The sequence below is a fragment of the Oreochromis aureus genome, linkage group 7 (genome assembly GCF_013358895.1).
Source record: "Oreochromis aureus strain Israel breed Guangdong linkage group 7, ZZ_aureus, whole genome shotgun sequence".
Taxonomy (NCBI): Eukaryota; Metazoa; Chordata; class Actinopteri; order Cichliformes; family Cichlidae; genus Oreochromis; species Oreochromis aureus.
This window is the reverse complement of record NC_052948.1, coordinates 43,628,339-43,650,638: the sequence shown is the minus strand read 5'-3', so window position 1 is coordinate 43,650,638 and position 22,300 is coordinate 43,628,339. Positions and strand designations below refer to the sequence as shown.

At 41.1% G+C, this 22,300-nt stretch overlaps 1 protein-coding gene across 5 annotated transcripts; it reads right to left on the bottom strand.

Moving 5' to 3' along the window:
* Positions 1–2,152: 2,152 nt before the first annotated feature.
* cplane1 (ciliogenesis and planar polarity effector 1) lies at positions 2,153–22,229 on the bottom strand. Of its 5 annotated transcripts, none has more exons than XM_039615359.1 (50): positions 22,140–22,229; positions 21,669–21,797; positions 21,450–21,585; positions 21,239–21,358; positions 20,628–20,860; positions 20,397–20,500; positions 20,128–20,284; positions 19,922–20,025; positions 19,238–19,420; positions 18,855–19,104; positions 18,580–18,780; positions 17,684–18,471; positions 17,354–17,544; positions 17,046–17,126; positions 16,779–16,952; positions 15,592–15,759; positions 15,268–15,499; positions 14,948–15,084; positions 14,628–14,845; positions 14,377–14,541; positions 13,956–14,103; positions 13,758–13,867; positions 13,517–13,666; positions 13,309–13,420; positions 12,725–13,037; positions 11,520–12,635; positions 11,070–11,221; positions 10,891–10,964; positions 10,738–10,802; positions 10,312–10,576; positions 9,903–10,229; positions 9,123–9,749; positions 8,852–9,033; positions 8,688–8,766; positions 8,496–8,574; positions 8,023–8,157; positions 7,767–7,823; positions 7,577–7,662; positions 6,996–7,203; positions 6,638–6,903; positions 6,414–6,513; positions 5,106–5,279; positions 4,781–4,823; positions 4,530–4,661; positions 4,268–4,442; positions 4,119–4,174; positions 3,873–4,040; positions 3,064–3,203; positions 2,693–2,949; positions 2,153–2,474 (listed from the first exon to the last, which is right to left on the bottom strand). In XM_039615359.1, the coding sequence occupies exons 2-50, from the start codon at positions 21,747–21,749 to the stop codon at positions 2,328–2,330; spliced, it is 9,666 nt and encodes a 3,221-aa protein (XP_039471293.1). In that variant the 5' UTR covers positions 21,750–21,797; positions 22,140–22,229; the 3' UTR covers positions 2,153–2,327. The 5 variants fall into 5 exon arrangements, with proteins under 5 accessions (XP_039471293.1, XP_039471298.1, XP_039471294.1 ...); XM_039615364.1 differs by having other exon boundaries at positions 4,268–4,439; XM_039615360.1 differs by having other exon boundaries at positions 6,641–6,903.
* Between the last annotated feature and the right edge of the window lie 71 nt (positions 22,230–22,300).

Genomic DNA, 22,300 nt, shown 5'->3' with positions numbered 1-22,300 from the left:
TTCTCGTTGTTCGTCTGCTGTGCGGCTCGCAGCGCCGCTGCTGGTGTGCTTCGGTATGATCTTGTTTTGATAAACCAAGAAGTTGTCCAAGCCAAGAAGATATAAAGTAATAATAATTAGCTCAGAACAAAGCATCGATAAAACAGAGGAGCTCACAACCCTTCTAATGTTCGAATTCATTGCAAACATTGGATTTATTTAGGGTGCATTTTTGTGGATCCACTGTAAAATAAGCTTTAGGAGAAGAAAGTCACCGCTCATCACAAAGGCTCATCTCACATTTGCTTAAAAAAAAAAAAAAAAAATAATCTTGATTATGCCCAACACTTTTGGGAAAATATTCTGTGGACTGATGAGACAAAAGCTGAACTTTTTTGGAAGATTTAAGTCCTGTTGCATCTGAAATAAACACAATAAACACACCACTCATAAAAAGCTGCTTCAGGGCCTGGATGAAGCTGTAATTAATGGAAACATGAATTCTGCTCTCTACCAGAAAGTTACGAAGGAGAATGTCTGGCCATTTTTCATAGCCTGAAGCTCATGCTCACTTGGGTTATGCTGGACAGTGATCCAAAACACATAGCAAGTCCACATCATACAAAAAATGTCTGGACTCAAATCAGACTGACATGCTTCACCTTAAACAGGCTGTTCAAAAACCCTTCAAAGTGGTTGAATTAGAGAGGATCGCAGACGTGAACATAACATTATAAATGGAAGTTGAGCAAAGGAGAGAAAGACGGCCTCAAAATATTTATTATTAAGGAAGTGAAGTATGTATATATATATATATATCTTGACTTTTCCAGTGCCTTCAATACAATCCGGCCCTGTCTGCTCCAGGAGAAACTAAAGAGGATGCAGGTGGACCCCTGCCTGGTTGCTTGGATCTCCGACTACCTCACCGACAGATCACAGTATACGTCTGACACTGTGGTCAGCAGCACGGGAGCACCACAGGAACTGTGCTGTCCCTCTTCTCTTCACCCTGTACACCTCTGACTTCTGCTATAACTCTGAATTTTGCCATATTCAGAAGTTTGTGGATGACACTGCCATCATGGGGTGTATCTGGGATGACCAGGAAGAGGAGTACAGGAGCCTGGTGAGGAACTTTGTCACATGGAGTCACACAAACCAGCTGTAACTCAACACCTCAAAGACCAAGGAACTGGTTGTGGACTTCGGGAGGTCCAGACCAGGTCCACTGCCAGTTCAGATAGAGGGAGAGGAGGTGGAGGTGGTCAACACATATATGTGGGTGGACAACAAACTGGACTGGACATGCAACACACAGCACCTGTATAAAAAGGCCAAAGCCGACTGTACTTCCTCAGGAGGCTGAGGTCTTTCAACATCTGCAGGAAGCTCCTGAGGATGTTTTACCAGTTGGTGGTTGCAGGAGTACTTTTCTATGCCGTGGTGTGCTGGGGGAGCAGCACAGCAAAGAAGGACTCATCCAGGCTGGAGAAACTAATCAGGAAGGCTGGCTCTGTGGTCGGCATGAAGCTGGACACTCTGGTGACAGTCGCAGAGAAGAGGACATTCAAGAAACTGATGGACATTATGAACAATGCTGGGCATCCTCTGCACATGGTCGTAAACAATCAGAGGAGCCTATTCAGCGACAGGTTGCTTCTCCCAAAGTCAAAAACCAACAGACTTAAAAACTCCTTTGTCCCACAGGCCATCAGACTGTTTAACTCCTCACTGGAGGGGAGAGGGAGGAGAAACAGGGGGACAAGGGAGGGCGGGAACAACTGAGCTGTAGGTGCTTTTTTACACTGTGCAATATTTGTTTTGTTTTTTTCTTATATTCGACTGTGCAATAATCACTGTGCAATATACTCACTCAAATGAGCAATCCTATTTATCCATATTGTATATTCTGTATCTATAAATGTGTATATGTGTATATATGGTGTATTTATGCTTGTATCCTTACTCTCATTCCCCTTATTGTATCTGTAACATGCAACTTCTTTCGGTGCTTTGCTACTGGAAACTGAATTTCCCGGAGGAACCCACCCGAGGGATTAATAAAGTTTCATCTAATCTAATCTAATCTATGTACAAAAAAGTAAAAAAAGTTTTACACATACACAAAAATGACACAAGCCTATTATGCTACAAAACTGATGACATCATATGTAATTTATTGTTTTATTATTATTATTATTTATTATTTTAATCACAGTTTAAAACACTTTGGATTTACAGTATATGCAATAGGTACATACAAATGCAGCACATTTCATTTTTCCAGCAATATTTTAAGCTATTTAAGTGTCTACATGGCACCATTTTTGCTTTCCTAGAGACACTCAGACTTCCTCTCCAGCCGCCATCCTCTCAATAGCTTCCCAGTCTATTTTGCTCAGGTTGCTGCTTCCACTCTCAGAGAGATTATCCAGCCAGTCCATCTCTGATCTGGAAGCATCACCATGCTCATCCAAAAGCCCTGCCAAAGCCTGAGAAAATATTCAAATAAAAATACATTTTAACACAAAACCACATCATCTGTTTTGCCTTTAGTTACACTGAAACATTAAAATTGCTGTTTGGTTTACTTAAACTAATTAGCAATTACAGTTTTTAATTCAAGCACTGAGTGATCACAAGAGTGACTCAGAGTTTATTTTGCATCTACAGCATCTGGAAAATAGGTGGCAATAAGTGAGGTTCTTACTATGTTATACTGCAACTCCTCCTGCAGCCTATTGAACCCTGATCGGTCCATCTCTTCTCGCTCTTCCGGCCTTGTCTGCTCCCTCAGGATCCCTCTCCTTACTGCAGTTCCTTCTGAAGAACTTCTGTTCACTTCCGTCTTTCTCTGGTACCTGACATGCTGTTCCTTACTGTGGCTCGCTGCAGGAAGTTTACTTGGGCTCTTGAGCATACCACGTTTGGTCACCTGAGACAAGCGGTCCTTTGGCAAAAAGGTCACTGAAACAAATAAATAAAAAAATAAATAAAAATTAATCACACAACCTAAACATTTTTCTTTTTTACAGTTTAAGCATCCATTTACTTTAATACCAATATATTTCATTGCAGTACCTGGTCGGTGTAGTCCCAGTCTCCTGTGGTAATCGTCAGAAGGCCGTACCTGCACTTCAGCAAATTGTGGGTGACGGCTGGCTGGGGTTTGTCCTGACTGGGGTTTCAGACTTCTTTTATTATTGATATTGCTGTCAACCCTAGGAAAGAGAAATTAACTCCATTACTATATAAAGCCTCAATTCTTTTCTTTGTTTGTTTATTTTTTTAATACACTGTCTCTGTAGGCACACGTCTTGGATACTCTACAAAAGTTCTGAATTTATTCTGTAACTAGAAAAAAGGCCATAAAAGGTAACTGTGCGCTCATCTCTTAATCAATGTCAAAACAACTAGAATAACAGCTCTCACCGATAATTACACCTCCTATTATTTATTGATGAGGATGACAAATGCATTTCAGCTATAATGCTGGTGACTGCTTATAGCTGAAACACAAGAGTTTGTTTTCAACAAAGTGTCTCTGAATATAGGACAGAGGTAGTCGAGAGCCCTGACCTCAACATCCTGGCACGAAGACACAGAAGCAAATGAGAGAACAACCTTGGTGCACTTCTATAGATGAACTGTTAATGCACTCGTATGATGAAGATAAATTCATGGCATCATAACAGAAGCAGCCTTATTCTACTTGGGCCTTGAACCTTCAGAAAATAAAGTCCATGGGTTCACATAGTTTTCCTTGTCGATGTATATAATCTTTAAAAAAATTTTTGCAATGAACGTGTTCAACATTCTTAGAAGATTCGTAGGAACAATTATTCTTTAATGAGTCTGGTTCCTGGTCGAATTACTGTCACACATGATACCTGTGAGTGCTGCCTGAGGGAGGAGCAAAGGAAGAGTGTGTGGTGGAGGCCACCTGAGGTCCTTCAGTCTGTGACAAGCTTAATGTGGATGCAGGAGAGGTGAGAAAGTCATTGACCAAAGAAAAAGCCTCACGGGTCCCCTTGTTGTACTGCTCAAGAAGCAGGGCCCTAATAAATCAAGAGAAATAAGTTTGCACAGGCAGACGCATTTCTTTAAGACAACGATTAAGTAAATAAAACACATACTTTTCTTTTTCCTCTCTGCTTCTCAAACTGGTTGCTCTATTTTTGGTTGCCGAATACTGAAGAGAGCAAGAAAGTAACAATGTGAATGGGATATTTCAAAATACACAGCATGTGATAGAAACCCTAATGAAAAAGCGACTGAATCTCACCACTGCTGCTGAAGAAGAGAAAGGTTTGTGCTCCCTCTCTCTCAGGGTCTCTCTGTGTTTTTGATAAGCAGCCAGTCTTTCCCTCTGTCTTCTTCTCATCCACATCCTCAGCTCTCTTCTCTCATCCTCTGCACGATTCTGCGACATGGAGCTACTCTGCAGTTGGTCCTGCCTGCTGTGGGTCATATTTAACAGCTCAGAGAAAAATCACATTTGTTTAAGTTGCCATTTGGGCAGCACTCGTTTTTAGTAGTCACTATACCTGCTACGGTGTGGAGTCTGTGAGGTGGACAAATCCAAGTCAGTCTGAGATAAATAGCCTTCTCTTATCAACTCGTCTAAGATTTCTGCTGTATCGGATAGCTCAGTCTGACCCAGACTCTCATCTGGCGATCTAGACATTGACAGGTAGAGGGCAGAATATTTTAATATTGAAGAGAAATGGGGAAAAAGGTAAGCAAATCAACAGCAGAAATGATAAGTTATAAGTTCAGTACTCCAACTTCAACTTACGCATGAGATATCATGAATGTTTCATTTAACTGAGCTTCCATTCCTGTAGATAAAACATACAAGAATTATGACTTAAATAATCATGTATGTTAGTACAGTATGTCCTCCATCTATAAAGACAGATTCACGATCAGGTCAAATGGTACAGTAGTCCTCTATTAGAGAAAAATAAACATTATTATACCCAAGTTCAGCTAATTTTGGTGAGACAGAATCAGAAACAAACAACTGGAGTGGCAGCTAGTAAGTGTTATTATAAATCAGCCTGCTGTTAAATATAGTTGTTGTCATTAGTAATGTTTTTTTGAATTAATTGCACATTTACTTGGTGGGCTGTTTAGGTGGGAAAGACCAGCTCTGTGACCGTGAGGAGAAGTGGAATAATGAAAAGAAGGTGTTCTTTCAGGACTGGAATCAAACACAAACTCCTCTTCTTGATTTTCATCATCTTCTTGGGATTCACTCAGTTCAGGTAAAATGTCCACATCAGGTGCCCATGCTGTTACAGACAATATACAACTGATATCAGCATGTGATATAAACAATGACACACAATACAATATCTTATATATACACACACACACACACACACACTGAGTTGCAATGCAATTTAAAATATACTAGTGCATCTCAAAAAATGTGACCTGTGAGTACATTACATATTTCAAGCCTTTTTTGTTTTAATTTTAATGATTATCAGCATAGCTCCTGAAAAGTTGTTGGAATATTTCATTTCAAGTTTGAGTAAATTACCATTCAAACAGTTTAATTATCCCGTATCTCTCGAGTGATACAGCAATAATGGAGAAGATGCTTACATGACAGCTGTCAGGATGCCACAAGGGTGAGCGACATATGGTCACGACTGAAAGGGCTGGCTGTTCACAGACTGTGTTAGCAAAGCTTATTATGTGGAAAGCTGACTGGAAAGGAAAAGTTTGGTAGGAAAAGATGCTAATGCCATAGGGGTAACTGTAGCCTTGAGAGGAAAAAAATTTGATTTGTCAAGACTTGCGAGAGCTTCGAGAGCAGCAGACTGAGGCTGGTGTCACAGCATCAAGAGCTTCCACACACAGACCACTTCAGAAAAGGTGCTTCGACTGCCTCAGTCCTAATATCAAGCCACACCTGAACCAGATACAGTGTTGGAAGTCTCTTCCTTGAGCTAAGGAGAAAAAAGGTGGAATGTTGCTGGTGAAAGTAAATTTTGTATTTCATTTGGAGTCTTAGAGTCTGGAGGAAGAGTGGTAGAGAATTCAAGGTGTTTGAAGTCCAGTTTTGACATTTCCACAGTATGTGATGATTCAAGATGTCATCTGCATCTCCATGTCGTGCAACTTTGATGAGGAAGTTTGGGATAAAGACGCCCCAACCATGAACTTTTCAGAAGTTGGACATTTCTGTGCTGTAAATCCTTTTTTGAAATATTCTAATAATTTGAAGCTGGATTTCTGATTTTAATGAGCTATAAGCCATCATCAAAACAAAAAAGGCTGGAAATAATCCACTTTATGTTTAGCTTTTTGAAATATATTACAAAAATAACTTTTTCATTATATACTGTAACTTATTTTTTGAGATGTACTAATAATGCGGATGATTTCACTACCGATGAATACATTTTAGGAAGCACCTTTCTTAGGGACAGTGAGTCTGACAGCTTTCTTTACTGCTGTGGTCGTCTTCACAAAAGGAGCCTTCTCTGGCTTGTGCTTTTCAATAGTGTTAACCAGCTACACGAAGACACAACAGAATAACCAAGAAATTACATATAACATAAGCATGTCAGCTGTAGAATTCAAGTTGTAAACTTGGGTGACATTAAAAATACACGTATAAGTACAAAACATTTTCTACCACCCTGGAGTTTGAGAAGTCCTTCTCCAAATGATCTGCAATGTTCTGTAGAGCAGCCAACTTGGAATCCAGCTCTGAGAGGCAAGAGGAGAACCAGACTATAGGAGATGAAGAGGAGACTCTGGGTGGTTCAGAGCTCTGGGTCTTTATAGCCTGAAGGATCTCAGAGTCAGACAAATCAACCGTCTCGCTGTTGTTTGGAGTGTTTCTCTCGAAAACCCTGCTGGGCTCAATGTGGCTGACTGAAGGGGACTCCTCGGGAATATCTAAAATATACAAAGATATATGGAAGAATAGCAGTGGTGTGCTTTAACAGCAGCATGACAATATTCAGTGACTCTATAAAACTTATAAAGACCTGGTTGAGTCGTGGGTTTCAGGAGATGCTCTGGAATTGTGACTGATGCTTGCGGATCGGCACTGACATCATCACTCCTGATAACAGAGGTTGCAAGAACATGAAGCTGAGCAGATGTAGGTGAAGGAGGGTGGATGAATGGAAGATCCTTATGGTGCCTCCTTTCCTCTAGATCTAAGACACTTATGAACTGGCGGCTGCCCATCTCCTGAAAAAAAAAAAAAAAAAAAAAAAAAAGATACTTTAAGCAACCTCCTGATGAAATATAATAAAAGGAGTAAAAGTGTGCGTAAATCATATGAACTTAATACATTATAGTGACTGCATACTTGACATGCCATACTTCTATTTATTGATTATATGACAGACATTAAAGCAGCATCTATGCTGAATATATTCAGTGCATCCAGGTAATAACAGACCCTTTTTTCACAGCAGCTATTTTGACATAAAACAGCAGGTTAAAAAGTATACTGATGTATTCAAATATAGCTATGCAATCCAAAAGTACAATTTACTGTAGCTAAAAATTGTAATGTTCCTTTATTTGGTGAATCCAGCATGTATTCCAAGGACCCTACCAAAACTTTCTCTTCCTCCTGTCTTGGCTCCTTGGTGTTCTGAATAGTGACTTCAGTGCACGCCCGGAAATCCCCAGAATTTTGTGCTAGGTGGAGAACACAAACATACACACAGATATTCTCAGTTGTATCATATAATAAATAAATAATCAGACTATATCACTGACCCTGCAAATTCAAAGAGACTTACATTTAGGGCTGCCAGCCTGGACAGATACAGCTTTATCCACAAGCTTGGGAGTATAACCTGAAAGAAGAAGAATAAATACTAAGATTTTTAGCTATAATTCAGGTTTTTCTTTAACTGTTTACGCTAATTATTTCTGATGAATAAAAAAAAAGTCAGCCTGTTAAAGAAATTTCATTCAACTACAAATAAATATAAGCTGTGTAGTAACTTTACAACCATGTAAAACCATTACATCTACACTTTAACTTTAACTCACCTGCATCTGTGTTGGTGGAAGCATCATGGCACTCTGGGGGCCGTTTACATGTGGAAGCAAAGGCATGGAGCTCAGCTGAAGTGGACATAACTCTGTCCAATAATCTCTGACCAGTCAGTGAAGAGTCAAAAGGTTCTATGAGTTAACAAGAAGCAGATCAATAGAACTGCAAATGGGACATAATATACGATATTGTCTCATCAAGAATTTCCTTATCTCCTTGTTCTTATTTCTGAGGAAATTTTTAAAGAGTCTTTAGAAGTTTGCAGTTCAGGTGTTTTTTTAAAAGTATTACTTCTCCACAATTTAAAAAAAAAAAAAAAAGCATACATTTTGTGGCTCCTGGCATCTAAAGAGGTGCTTTAATACTCTGAAACTGGAAAATCAACAGTACCAAAACCTACTAACATACAATAAGCATGCAATGTGTGTTTATCGCTGTAAATATCAAGTGTTGTGCATTTAAGACCAACCAGGAAGAATGGGAATATCCTGTTCAGGGATGATCTCTTTGGCAGCTGCAGGCTCTTCACTCACAGGAAGTCCAGCTGGCTAAATATATAAACATATGTAAAAACATTATAATGAAGCAAACATATGATCAGCGTGTTGTAACTTAATATCTATTAAGCACAAAACACTTTTTGGAATTAATATCATTCTACCTCATGTGTAGGAATGATAGAGTCATTTGGTCTGAATGTGACCTCTGTTTTTCTCGCCTTCCCCTCTCTCCTCTTCAGCCTAGAAATGACACAAAATGATATATAAGTACAATAGTGACTAAAAAAGGGGGAAACCACTTAATATAAAACTATTATGTGTTTGCCTCTTGCTGGAGATAGAGGTGGAAGAAGTGGGGTCTCTTCTAGTTGTTTCAGCAGATGGGTCTACTCTAAGTAACTGCAGCCGAGCCTCTTCAGCATTTGGGTTTCTCTTCACTAAGTTAGTCAAATCTTCCATCGAAAAGAGACGAGTTACATGGGTTGAAGCAGTGGCCAAAGGCAACTTCTGTGGGACAGGAATCCATCAATAAGCTATAACACAAGATACAGCGATACCAAATGTACAAATCAGGACGTTTGAGAAGCACTGCTTACCATTTTTGGTTCAGAGTTAATATGTAGAAGCTTGATCGCAGGTGCTTCTCTAATTGGAGCTGCAATCAAAGGAGGATGTCTGGGAGAAGAAGGCAATCTGGGGAATTTGATGTTGCTTTGAGAAACAGACTGTAAGTGCAGAAGGCGAAGGCCCTGCATTGCTGCAGGTGTGTGAGCTGGAAAAGCGTGAGGGAGTAGGGAGAACTCTTGACCTCTGGACTGCTCTGATGGCCAAATCTGATTTTGAGAGTTTCTGGGAGTAGGATTGTGTGGAGGATTAAAATTCAGCTGTCTTTTTGGAACTGAAGACCCATCTGCTTTCTTTAAGGTGGTTTGGTCACTGTGCAACTTTTTCTGATCAAATTTTGAGGTTGCAGGATTTAAAGTGTGCAATGCTTGGGGGTTTTGGGCCGGATAACACTGCGGGGCATTCTGCTGGGGTAACTTCAGACCCAAAACCTGTGGAACAGAGTCATTTTGGTTGCTACCATTATAAGGCTGCAACACAGGAGTGCTGTGAACAGTGTCTGTGGTGGCGAGAAGGCCCTCGGAGGAGGGGATTAACTTCCTGCTCTCAAACAGCTGAACATCTGCCGAGTCCGCCTGGACGGAGAGTGGCTGCATTTCCTGAAGAAACAAGGACTTATTTCAAACTTGATTTCACTGTGTTGCAAGCATTATTCACACAGAAAAGCAATCTGTTAAAATTTTTCTAAAATTAAGGAATTTCTCTGTTTTTAGGATAAATAAATATATTGGTTTTATCTTATCTTATCTTACCTGAAAATTTACACTGGTTGTACTAGACAGCAGAGCTTTTGTCTGTGTCTGCTGCTTGGCAGGCTGGTCTGGAGGTCTGCGTGTATGGGTGTGAATGAACTGGGTATTCTTGGATCCTGAATATGCCTGTACTGGATGTGGCACAGAGACGGTAGCTTGATTGGGTAAGGCGCTTGGTTCAGGAATGAATCTGGTAGTAGAAGATGATGGCACATTAGGGTCTGAGGAGTTCATGTCTGGGTGGGTCAAACAAGCACTCTGCTGGGCAAGTTGTAGGTTGGCAAATGTAACTCCCAAAACCTCTCTCAGACTCATGTAGTTGATATGCTGCAATGAAAGGACAAATAAGCTCAGTTCAGTGTTAATCTTTTGAATCAAGTCCTTTCCTTTTGGTTGGTCCCATTTTTACCTGAACCAGCCTGAGTAAGTCTTCACCCAGACTTTCTCTCATTGGTGGAATGTGGGTGGTTGACGGCTGATTGGAGTTTGGAGAATATGCAGTGGCTCCACTAGCTGTGGAGCTTTGTGGATGAAAGTTTGAAGGAGCTACAGATGGTTTGGGGGGTGGCATGCCAGCTGAATCAGTGGTTTCTGCCTGGACTGTAGCCTCAGACTGTATAATGGAAGGAGCAGGAGGCTCTGGGTGTGGAGGTTCTTGTACGCTTCCAGCATGACTGTACAGGAAATTTCACCAATAATTTTGCATGCTTAGATTTGCAGAGATACAAATAAATTTTAGAAATGTCTGAGAAACATGCATTACTGAACAAATTAAATGTTCTCCTCTGAGAAAACAGTGTCACCATTATATATAGGTATAGGTATAATAACTTACACAGAGGTGGAACTGGACATATCGTCAGCTTTTTCTGAGCAGTCTAGGTCTGCAAGCTTTAAACTCTGAAAACAAAAAAAACAACAATCATATTGTCTTTGACAGTCACGATGATAGAGAAGAATACTGGGAATATTAACAGAGAATACTAACTGTGTCGGGTGTGCAGCTTTTTCCACTGGGACCAGAAGACAACACATCCAAGCCCTCACTGTCACTGTGTTTGCCTAGAAATATAATATAAATCAATAAGTATTTTCTCTTTAAAAAACAAACTAACAAAAAACTGTGTTATGGCAGCCTTCATGTTGCAGTATAACATAGCATCATACAGTCTTTTTCAGGTGTAACATCTAAGTCATCGAGAGATGGCTGTATTGGACTTGACGGTCTGTGTGGCGCATCAAAAGTCAGCTGATTCTGGACAGCAGGGGGAGGACTCTGGTGACTTGTCAGCTCTTCTGGTTCATCTATATGAGAACCACTGCGAGGAAGAAAATAAGAACGACTCACTGGAGAGGCAGCTAAATGGCACAGAGGACCAACAGAACAGCAACATGTAGGAAAAAGTAAGACAGGAGGCACTAACTAAACACAACCCAGTTTTGTAAACTGATCAAGACTTATCTATCAAAGACTAGATTCCATTTGGCCACCTATAATCCAAAATAAACTGACTGGCAAGTACAGACTTTCTCGATAAAGACATCCTCTGAATGTGTGTCAGTCCAGTTTGTTTAATATAGAAATTTATGACTGTAAATAAAATATTGGGCACTCACATGGATAGTTCTCCTTGCTGTAGGATGTGATCTAGACCAGTGACAGGAGTGTTAGCTGATCCGGGGTAACCTGTGTCAACACTGCTCTCTCTTTCTAGTTTACTTTCCACCTCAGACTGCAGCACAGGGGCTACTCTCCATTCCATTTCTGGGACTCGGAAGTGGGCGCTAAAGCAGTCCATCCCAAGTTGAGCCTTGTACCTGCGCTCCAGCAAACTGAGGGAAGTAAGGATGGCAGGTGCTGAGGCTTTGACGCGAATCACTACACCTTCATCTGCTGTTCGTCCAACTTTTCCTCCTTTATCTTTCTTTACTCTACCATGATGCCCCATTAGCACCCTTTTGTCAGCCCAGCGAACCATCCACACCAGCAGCCTGCCCAGTTCTGGAAACTTAGATTCCAATTTAGTATCCAAGCCCTGCTGCAATTCAGTTACAGCTTCCACAGACACTGAAGGACTAAATATGTTATCTGATGGCTGTGCAGTGGTTAAGGCACTTTGATTAGGCCTACTTTCACTACCAGAGAGCCCTCCCATCACTCTTTGGTCTAAAGGCACACTGCTTTGCTGTCGGAGGCCAAACAAACCTTTTTGCCCCCCTATTCTCAGTCCAGGATGAGAACTGACAGAAAGGTTAGACCTGGTTATGGGGATTTCATTCCAGACAGAGGAAGTTTGCAGTTCAGGTGTTGTGCCACGTTTTACAGGTCTGTAGCAATAACCAGCTCTGAATACAGGTGGATCATGGCCTGGGTGTTTTCTTGCTGGATTGAGCCCATCTCTTTGACGACGATGTATGGTGGTGAGCACGTCAAAGGTGAGAGAATGCAACTCCTTCTTCCTCAGCTCAGAGCAGTAGGCCTTAAACAAAGGAAGTTCAATGCTCGAGTCCCCACCATCGGTACTATCCTTCTCTAGCACGTAGCTGAGGAAGAGCTCCAGGAAACTCAAGTACTCCTCATCCTCCAGCTCAAACTCCCAGGTCCCAACCACTGGTGGGGAGGGCTCCTTTATTTCCTTGGCACTGCCTTGGTGACTCTCCTCTTGAATTACGCTTTCAATCTTAACAGCAGTCTTCTTCTCATTTTCTCTTTCTTTCTCCTTTCTTTTGACTCTGAAACAATCACATAACACAAAATAAGATACAAATAAGACACACAACACCACAGAATAATGGCAGTGATAGTATTTCACACTGCCTACCTGGTCATGGCTCTAGAATACTGTTCAGGAGAGACTGCCCCAGATGTATCATCTGCTGTGTCTCCATCACTTCGCACTGATGGGAACCCACAGTCAGTTATGGTGCTGGTACTCAGACTTGTACCCAGTGACAGCTGCCCTAACATGGACATCCCATGTTCCCGATCATCCTCCTCTGCTTCTTCTTTCTCCCACAGATTTAGCACAGGGGGAGCCAAGTGCCTTTCTAGTCGTGCCAGATGTTTCCTCCTTTGCCTGTGTTTGTCTTGAATGAGAATCACCATGAGCTCGTTGCCTTCTTCTTTTTCCCCATCTAGGAATCAGATATGACACAGAGAATTAGCATGCAGTGATCACGTGTTTTCAACAGAAGCTCAAACACTACTATTATGACTTGTTTTAAAGACCATAATAAATTATTATACGGGCCATCACATCTGGCCTTTTAAAATATAAGATGAAAGCTTTCACTGCCTTCTATGCATTTAAATTTTAAAAGAAGGATTAAAGCCAAAGGCTATTAATTTCTTTAAGTGTTGCACAGCACTTCAAAGCAACTTGCAAACAATAAGTGGAGTCTGTACCAAGCACATTGCACTGCCTCAGCCTCTCCAACAGCGAGTTATACTTTTCTCTCAAAGGGACTCTGACAGACTCTTTCTCCTCTGGGAAGGCTTTTACAAGTGTGTCTGCAACCTAAGAAAAAGAAGACAAACCAAAGAATGAAAAATGTAGTCACTAGAGCTTCTTTCATCATAAGATACCATGTATAATTAGACAAGGGATTGTCACCAGAGACACAGGAGGTAGTTCAGACATGAGGCTGAGCAGTATGTCTTGAAGAATTTCATCAGCACTGAGGAAGCGTGAGAAAGGCAGAAGTCGACAGGCCCAAAGGAGAGCATCAACACAGGCGGAATTCACTTCAGAATCTCCAGAAAACTGAGGAGCATAAATATACAGGAGCATTTAGAAGGCATCAGTGGCTAAAGAATAAAGAATAAATTGCACATTCACACTCAAAAAAATGTACCTTTTCATCTGTAACATGCTCTCTGGCAGCCTGATACCTCCTGCAACATATTGAGAGCTGGTCTCTGACATGCAGCATCCAGCATAGAGCACACAGCTCCCTGAAAACAACTTTATAGCAGAAATATGGTAAATACATATGACCTGCAACAAGATGATCACCAATTATATCCACAATTTACAGTAAGCAGCATCTTACTAATAGTCTGAATGCTGTCAGAGTCCAGGTGACCATCATTATTCGGCCCCCTTCTGAAAAAACTACTACGAGTGATGAACTTCATCAGTCCATCTGGGAAAGCCTTTTCCTCCTCAGCAGCGGATCGATAAGAATACTTCTTCTTGATCTGATTAAAGATAGGAAAATGTTTACCACCACCTATTCCACAGGACATGATCGACCACATTATTTTGACAATAAGCTAAATGAACCAATGAAGATCTTTTAAAAAAGAAAAGGGTGGGCAGTGAGACAAAAAGCATTTTCATGTGTCTTTTAGAACACACTCGTAATATAAAATTGTAAACAAGAAATTTAATTTTTTTAAATCATCTAAATCATTCATTCAAACTAGAATATCCCACTTCTTTTAGCAGCATTTTAAGCCCTTCTTTAATACCTTGTGTAGCAGGTGTCTGGCACGGCGCAGAGAGCTGATGTACCACTGAGCAGCAGGACGGCAACACCGGCCAGATCTTAGGAGCAACACTAATCTTTGGAGATCCATAGAGACTTTGTGTCGACATGTGATTTCTGCAAACTGCCCCTCTGTCCCGATTTGATCCTAATCATGAGACACATGCACAACATTTAGCAGACAATTATCCTGTGAATGTACCATATGTAAACACTGATCTTCTATTAATGCACCTGTGTGTTGGGAGAAGGCTGTGGACAGTAGAGAGGTGGGGAAGGAAGATACAGTCCAATGGGCACCAAGGTAGGTAGGGAAGAACACAGGTCTTTGGCTTTGTCCAGCAAGGTAGACAAGGGTGAAGATAAAACATTCAGTCCTGCAATGACTGAAGCTTTCAGAATCTCCTGTATGGAGATCTGTAACAAGTCCCAATCTTCTCCTTCCAAAGGATCTTAAAAAACAACCACGCAAAGACAAAACAATAGCACAGACGGCAAGGTTAAAAGGTTTCATGTGCACTGGGATCATCTCATAGAAGTCAGGTCTCACTGACCTGATAAGCTCTTGTCTGCATCTTTATCAATGCAGTCTTGGGAGGCAGTCTTGTTGCCCAGAAAAGACTCCAACTCTGCCTGAAAAATGCTTTCTGGTTCTAAAACTGCTGGTAGGTGGAGCTCTCTCCTCCTGAGCCTGTCATAAAACATGTCACAGGGAAAACAAATACACAAATATTGAAGTCCATCCATCCATCCATCCATCCATCCATCCATCCATCCATCCATCCATCCATCCAACCATGCTCTTCCGCTTATGCAGTTTAATATATGATATTCTAAAAACATCAGCCTGCTTGTTTTACGTTTTCAAACTGACCGAGTGAAGTCAAAATGGTTGGTGCAGTAACTGGTGTACGCCAGGCTCAGAGACACTGCTGTTTTCCAGTCCCCCAGATGATAAGCCAACCAAACAGACTCAGGAAGTAGACCCCCTATGAGGAGCAGGTCCTGAGCATAGTCCACTGTCCATACTTCTGAAAGATGCTGCTGTCGAACTGCGCGAGCCACCTCCTCTTGGCACAACGACACCACACGCTCAACACTAGGGGCTGAGGAAAGACATATTACCAAATGATACAACAATACATGTTATGAATAAATCATTATACATTTTTAACTGATGAGTAAGTTGTCAACACACCATGAGGTAGATGTAGTGGAGGCAGAACTACAACATTGTGAGGGGGCAGGATGAAGAGCAGCTGGTTGGTGAAGTAAGAGGCCATGAATCTCCCCAGTGTCTGAACCACCGCAAAGGCAGCGTCACTGTGAAGGTCCATCGGGAGCCATGGGCAAGGAAGAGAATCTACTGCAGGGTGTAAAGGCAGAGATAATAAATAACATCTTCTAATTACAGTGATTTGGTTACTTGATCTCTGCATATAACCAGTAAATTAGAATTGTGGTTTGTCTAAACTATATGTCAGATAGTCAGATGAAGTCAGTTTTCCCACTATTACCTGACATTAATACTCCCCTCAGAAATGTATGAAGATAAAGTTTTAATGACACTTCATGTGTTCAGTAACACTATCAATGTCTTTATAGAGAAACAGTCTGAAAATGTGTTCAATTTTCCTGTCTTGCCACCCTTCTACTTCTCCAGCTGGCAGCTGGTTTTCATATAGAACTCATATAAACACATTTGATTTCCACTGTGGTCAAATTGTGCTTTTTAAAGTTATTCTGAGAGACTGTAACCTACTCCCTATCTATGAGACATAAAGGCAGACAGTAAACTCTGCTTTAAAGCAGCTTTTAAAGCCTGGTCTTGTAGACAGAGAGATGTATGTGAATGCCGAATCAAAGTATTTCATGCTAACGACTCTTTTTATGTGCGCCCTGCATGCTTTAAAGCATGAGGTAATATAAAATGATGTACTGCATGCAGCAGAAAATGGTCACAGAAAAATCTGCAGTAACTGTGTGATAGATCACATCAAGAACAAAAAAGTACACTACTGCCCTAAAACTTTGTTAAATGTAATAAGACCTGCTATCACATGTAGCTACTGCCTTGTTTTTCCTCATTTTCCTTTGGTCTGTTTATCAAATAATGTCTCTTCTGGGTCGTCTGTTGTTTAAAACCATTTGTTGTAATTGCTTGCATTACAACAGCTTAGCAGCACATTTTACGGCCTTTCCTCTGTTCTGTTCTTGGATTTTCTAATCTAATCTAGTGAACTGATCTTTTGCCTCCAAATATCACATTTCCATTGTTAAACAATGAACACTATCCCTGTTAAAAACAAACAAACTGCAGAGGATTTATTAGTAAGTTTCCAACAATGGCTTTAATTACTTAACATCTTGATTCTGGAAACTTACTCAAAGATGAGGTTTTGGAGGTCACGCTGTCCTTCTCCTGTCGAGCCCTGTACAGTATCAGTTGAGACATGTGGTCCCCCAGCTGCTGGGCTTCTTTTAGCTGGTACTGTGATAGCAGACTATACAGGAGAGCCAGACAAAGCCGTGTCTGCTGAAAGACACTACGATCACAACCTACCAAGAGAGGCATATAATGACTATTTTAAACTGACTGTGACTATGCAGTCTGATGCCCTAATGTAAAACCTGAAATATACTTGTTCTTACTTTTTTCACTCTCTTGACAAATCTGTAACCGCCACACATCTGCACTTTGTGGGTATAAGCCACACAGGAAAAGATGTTCACCTAGTGCAACAAAGGACAAACTTTTAGTTAAACAACACCCACAAAAGATGCACTACTTCTGAGACTGCTTATTTTGTCTTTTAATACATAAAGCGTAACTGTTATATTTGGTAATATTTAGTTAAAAAAAATAACTTTTTGTTTCTTTTTGGGGGTTTTCACTTCCTGTATCTGGCATCAGAGTTACGTTTGAAAAAAATAGTGTAGTTATCCATCCTGCTCCATACCTGGATAACTCAGCAGTGCGGGGCCCTCTTCTAGTCTTTCTCCAATATCCTGCAGTGCTGTCTGAATCTGGGACATGATGACAGACAAATGCTGATCTTCCTCGTCCCAGCCATCACAGCCTTTAAATCTTTTTAGTTCCTCTTTATACTGCTGGGTGACCCTGTACACCAGCTGCCACACTCCCAACAATCTGCCCCAAACAAAAAACAATAAAATCAAATTCTGTAAGACTTTGATAAAGCCTTATATTCAGTGGACGACATGAAATTTACTGGCTAAAGCTAAGCTTTGCTTATAATCACTGATGTAGAGAAAAAGTCTGTTCCAACCTGCTGGACGGTCGCTGAGGAACAGGTTGAGCTTGAGGTACAAAAATTGATTTCTCCTCTTTCTCATCCTGTAACTGAGGCACATGATATATATCTGAAGGCGAGAGCTGCGGTGGATGTGAAGCAGATTCCTTCTCGATAGAGGGCCAGTCAGATTCTTGTTGCAAGCAGTAAGTGTGGTCAAGAGAATCAGAGATAAGCTGCAATATAAGCATGACTCTGGATAGACTTTCAGATGATACAAGGCATTGGCTCATGTGTTTGGAGTCAGGATGAGGGTTTAGAATAAGGCATATTATCTGTTTCGTGAACTCCACCATCAGCCCTAAGCAGTTGGGCCCATCTGAGTGAACAGTATCCCAGGAAAGGAAAGAAAAAAGGGTCTTGATGAGCTGTGAGAGGCAAGTAAATGGCGAGGTATTCATTCTTCCTGTATGGATGACAGAGTTGGGTACCAAATGGAGTAAAGCAGCAAATCGAACCACAAAGTGGAGGGTGCGCCTCAGCAGAGGAGCTCTGTGTTCCACTGCATTTCCAAGAGAGATGCCAAAGGCCCACGCAGTCAACAGTCTACTCTGGATCTTCCCAAGTTCACGGTGAAGAAGAGTCTCTCTCTCCATTTCAACAGAGTCAGTTTCATAATCTTGGCCAGTAACAAATGCGGTGTCAGTGTGTGTCTCTAGGGCATGGATCGTGTCAAACATTGATGCAAACTCCAAACGACCACCATCCTCCACATGAGAACCGGCAGGAAGTCCATCTAGATCAGAGTCATCTTCAAAGACAGCCTAGGAGGCCACACACACAAACAGCAGATTAAAACAGTCAGGACACATTATAAATCAGTGTTACCCAGACTAAAACAAGAAATTTCTCTCTAATAATATGTGACTGACTTGTATGTTTTCAAGAAGCTCCTTTGTGACACCCAGTGTCTGCTGGTCCAGCAGAAATTGAGGCAAAGTGGATCCATTTGTGGCTGCTGAAATGAAAGAGCCTGTGGTCTTGGGTCGACATGTACTAGTGGGACTGAATACATCCAGGCTGAGGTCCAGATTCAAGCAGGATACCGAGTCCAACCATGCCTTTACATGACTCTAAAAATAACAAATATAAGTAAATTGTAATGCTTAGAGTACTAATAATTTTCTAAAAGTTCTGGGCTAATTACCTGTGATTCATCCAGCATTCGGCTGGTCTTCTCAAGATCTTTTCTTGTGTCCTTCAGAAGTGTTTTTAGTAACAGGGCAGGAGAAGGCCTGTCTAACACCCTCATCACTGTGGCCATGTAACCATCAGACACAATGAGATACAACAGTCGTGGATGCCAGGTCACAGAATACCGCTGTCTCATCACGTCCCGCACAGACAAACTGGAGCTGGACAAAGAGGCTTCCCCATTCTTTGTAGACATGGGTGGACTTCATAGAGAAACATGATATCAGCACAGAAATTAGAACAAAATTAAGAAAGAGAACATATGCTCAAACCAATCAACAACTTCTCTAATGGAGTAGTAAGTGACAAGCACGACAGCCTTTAAATAAAGTATACCGGTAAGTGACAAGAGGGTGCAGGGGTAGGAAGTGTGCAGGCCCAAAGTCGACATTGCAACCAGAGCTTGTTAAAGTGAGCAGACCCCCAAGGCGAGGCAGCATAAGAAGGGAGCCTCGCTTCAAAACACAGGCGAAGAAAAGGCCTCCAGGGGACCAACTGACATTGCCCACCCAATAGGACCTGAAAGAAAAGAAATGCAATTAGTTTCAGCTCATTTTTACAAATATAGCACCAAATCATCCCTAACAAGTGACTTTACATATCATGGTGAAGGCTACATAATGTTATAAATAAACTCCCGTTTCATAAACACTTAGAGAGAACAAATAATGCTATTTTAACATGAGAAAACCTCACACGGGAGCAGACTCAGGGATGAGATAAGAAGACCAATCATTCCAACAGAGATCCCAAAATACTTTCAACCACAGAGAGCCTTGTGTGATACATCACACCATTTAGTAGTAGTGGCAGTCTTGATTGCACTTCTTGGCAATTTTGACACATTTGTACACATATTGTTGATTTCTCTTCCTGGGATACTGGGAAGGGATCATGCCATGCTGTTTATTTCTTGTAAATACTGTACAATCTAGTAATGAGTCTTAAATAGAAGTTTTCTCGCAATTTAACTGGATGACTGTCGCACAGTGCAAATAATTTTTACTTGTACACACTGACCTTATGTATTTGGAGGGGATCTCCATTTTCTTACTTCCACATCCTCCGAGGCCACTTGATATCGAGACAAAATTCTGCATGCTCACAAAGAGGACCTGTGTAGCCTAAATTCCAACAGGCAACACATGTTTTGATTTATGTTTCTACTGATCAATGGACCTAAAAAAAAATGTAGACGTGAACAAAGAAAGAAGCTACATGCTCACCTTAGGTTTCCTCTGGTTCAGAACAATGGCTAACATTCGGCCATCTGGTGAGAAGGCTGGCACCAAAGCCCCTCTGGACTTCACTGGTTGGCAGGGTGGAGTGAGACGAGACATGGGATACGTCTTAGTGGCCCACTGTATCCTGTATCCCACAGAACTAAAAGGAAAAAAATAGTCCTTTTAGTTCTATATGTTTTCTATATATTTAAATGTTTCGAATTATATTTACTCGAAGAGAGTCTTACTGTTACAGCAATGTGTTCACTTACCCTGATTTCACGTGACCTTCTTTCCATTCAATTTTAAGGCAAGTGATAACAAGCTTCTCCCCAGATGTGAAAACAAAGGCTGATAAGCAGCTATCACCCATAACCTGAGGTAGTGTGGAGGACAAAAAAACATATAAGGTCTCTAGACAATGACAAATGAGGGGAAGGTCTTTAAAATGCTTTTGTTGATTTGAATATGGCACAAATATGGATTCTGTTTAGAAACCAGACCTCTGTCTTGACAAAAATTGTGTGCTGGGATGCTTCTTTGTCTTGGGAAGAAGGCAGGATGGTGTCTTCTAGGGACTTTATCAGAGCCCAGTGTCCTTTGACCGGACCATCTCGCAATCCTGTCAAATCCTTCACATCTATACATTCCCACAGGAAAACTTGCCCAGTTATGGCCACCAGTAGCACACGTGTCCCATCACAGGAAACCTGGAGGGACAGCCTTGTGGAATTTCCTGTGAAAATATCGGATCGGATAATTTTGTTACAGATGTTCACTACATACATATACATATATATATATATGTGTGTGTGTGTGTGTGTGAAATCAATACAAATAGAATAATTAGTTAGAATAAGTTAGGTGGCTAGAATAGTTAGGATAAGTAAAACTAAGATATTCATGCAGTGCAATGATGCAGTGTGCAGTGCAATGATAAATTAAAAGGAAATATTCCAAAGTTAAAGCAATACTTTATTCAGTATAGACAAGCTATTTAAAGTGATGCATATAAAGGTGCCACTACTGATTTATTCAATTTATTGAAAACTGTCAAATACTACACAAGTGAAACTATTTTGCCTCTAGATGTCTTCATAAAATACACACATACCCTGAAAAGAAGTAATTATCTGAACTACTTCTGGGACTCCTGCAGCAGTCTTCAACAAATCTTTATCCCGGTTCCACAGAAACACTTCTCCAGAGACCAAAAGACCACAAAGCCACATACCTGGAACAAAAGCCAAGAACAAGATAAATGTCTTAGCCAATAATCAGAGCTAAATACATTATTTTGCTTCGAGTTGACATACTAAGCTCACCGTTTTGCGATGAAGCCATTGTCACAACATTGTTGAGCAAAGGATGGAGTTTAGGAGTTCTCTTCTTGGTACGACCAGACACCATGTTAATTTCACTGATCCTCTTGTCATCCAACAGAAACACAGATTCCTTTTCCTGAAGAGCAATGGCACTTGCTTGTAATCATATTTTTTTTATTTCTATAGTAATGTATTTTCGTAAAAATGAATTCCCCTCACCTGCCCGAGCCAGCAGAAGCGCGGCCATGGTTTCTTCCGTTTGATGCTGGATGACAGAACAACTTCCAACTTCAGCTCCATGTTTGAAAGACAGCATCAGTGCTTCCTTGTGACTGTGCATTCAGGAAACTGTAACGGCAACACAGACAGTGTATTTTTCCAGACGTACTCTTAAATCTCTGTGCGATACGATACGATAAATAACGTGCTCACTGCAAATGTATTCATTATATTGTGAGCTAAAATTAACTTTGCTTAAAACCAACAGCAACAACAACAAAGACAGGAGGGGGAAACATTACTGTACGGTATGATCAACATGGGAAAAATAGCGTTAGCAGCCTAGCTGGTTCTGTTTAGTGCGCAGAGACAAAGTCCCTAAAAAGCCTAACCTGAATATTTAAAGTACATTGGCTATATTCACTGGTTATCTTCAGACTAAGCGATTGTGAGAATGTTAATATAACTTACCTATTTGGAATATATACCGTATATAATCACGAAATATTTCGAAACTCCCTCCGCTTCAGTAGCCAGAAATGCTTCCCATGATCCTCCGGGAGGAAGCTTCAGCGCGTTGCCGTAGGAACGTGACGGCAGCTGTGGCGGACGCTCTCCGCTCCCTCCATGTT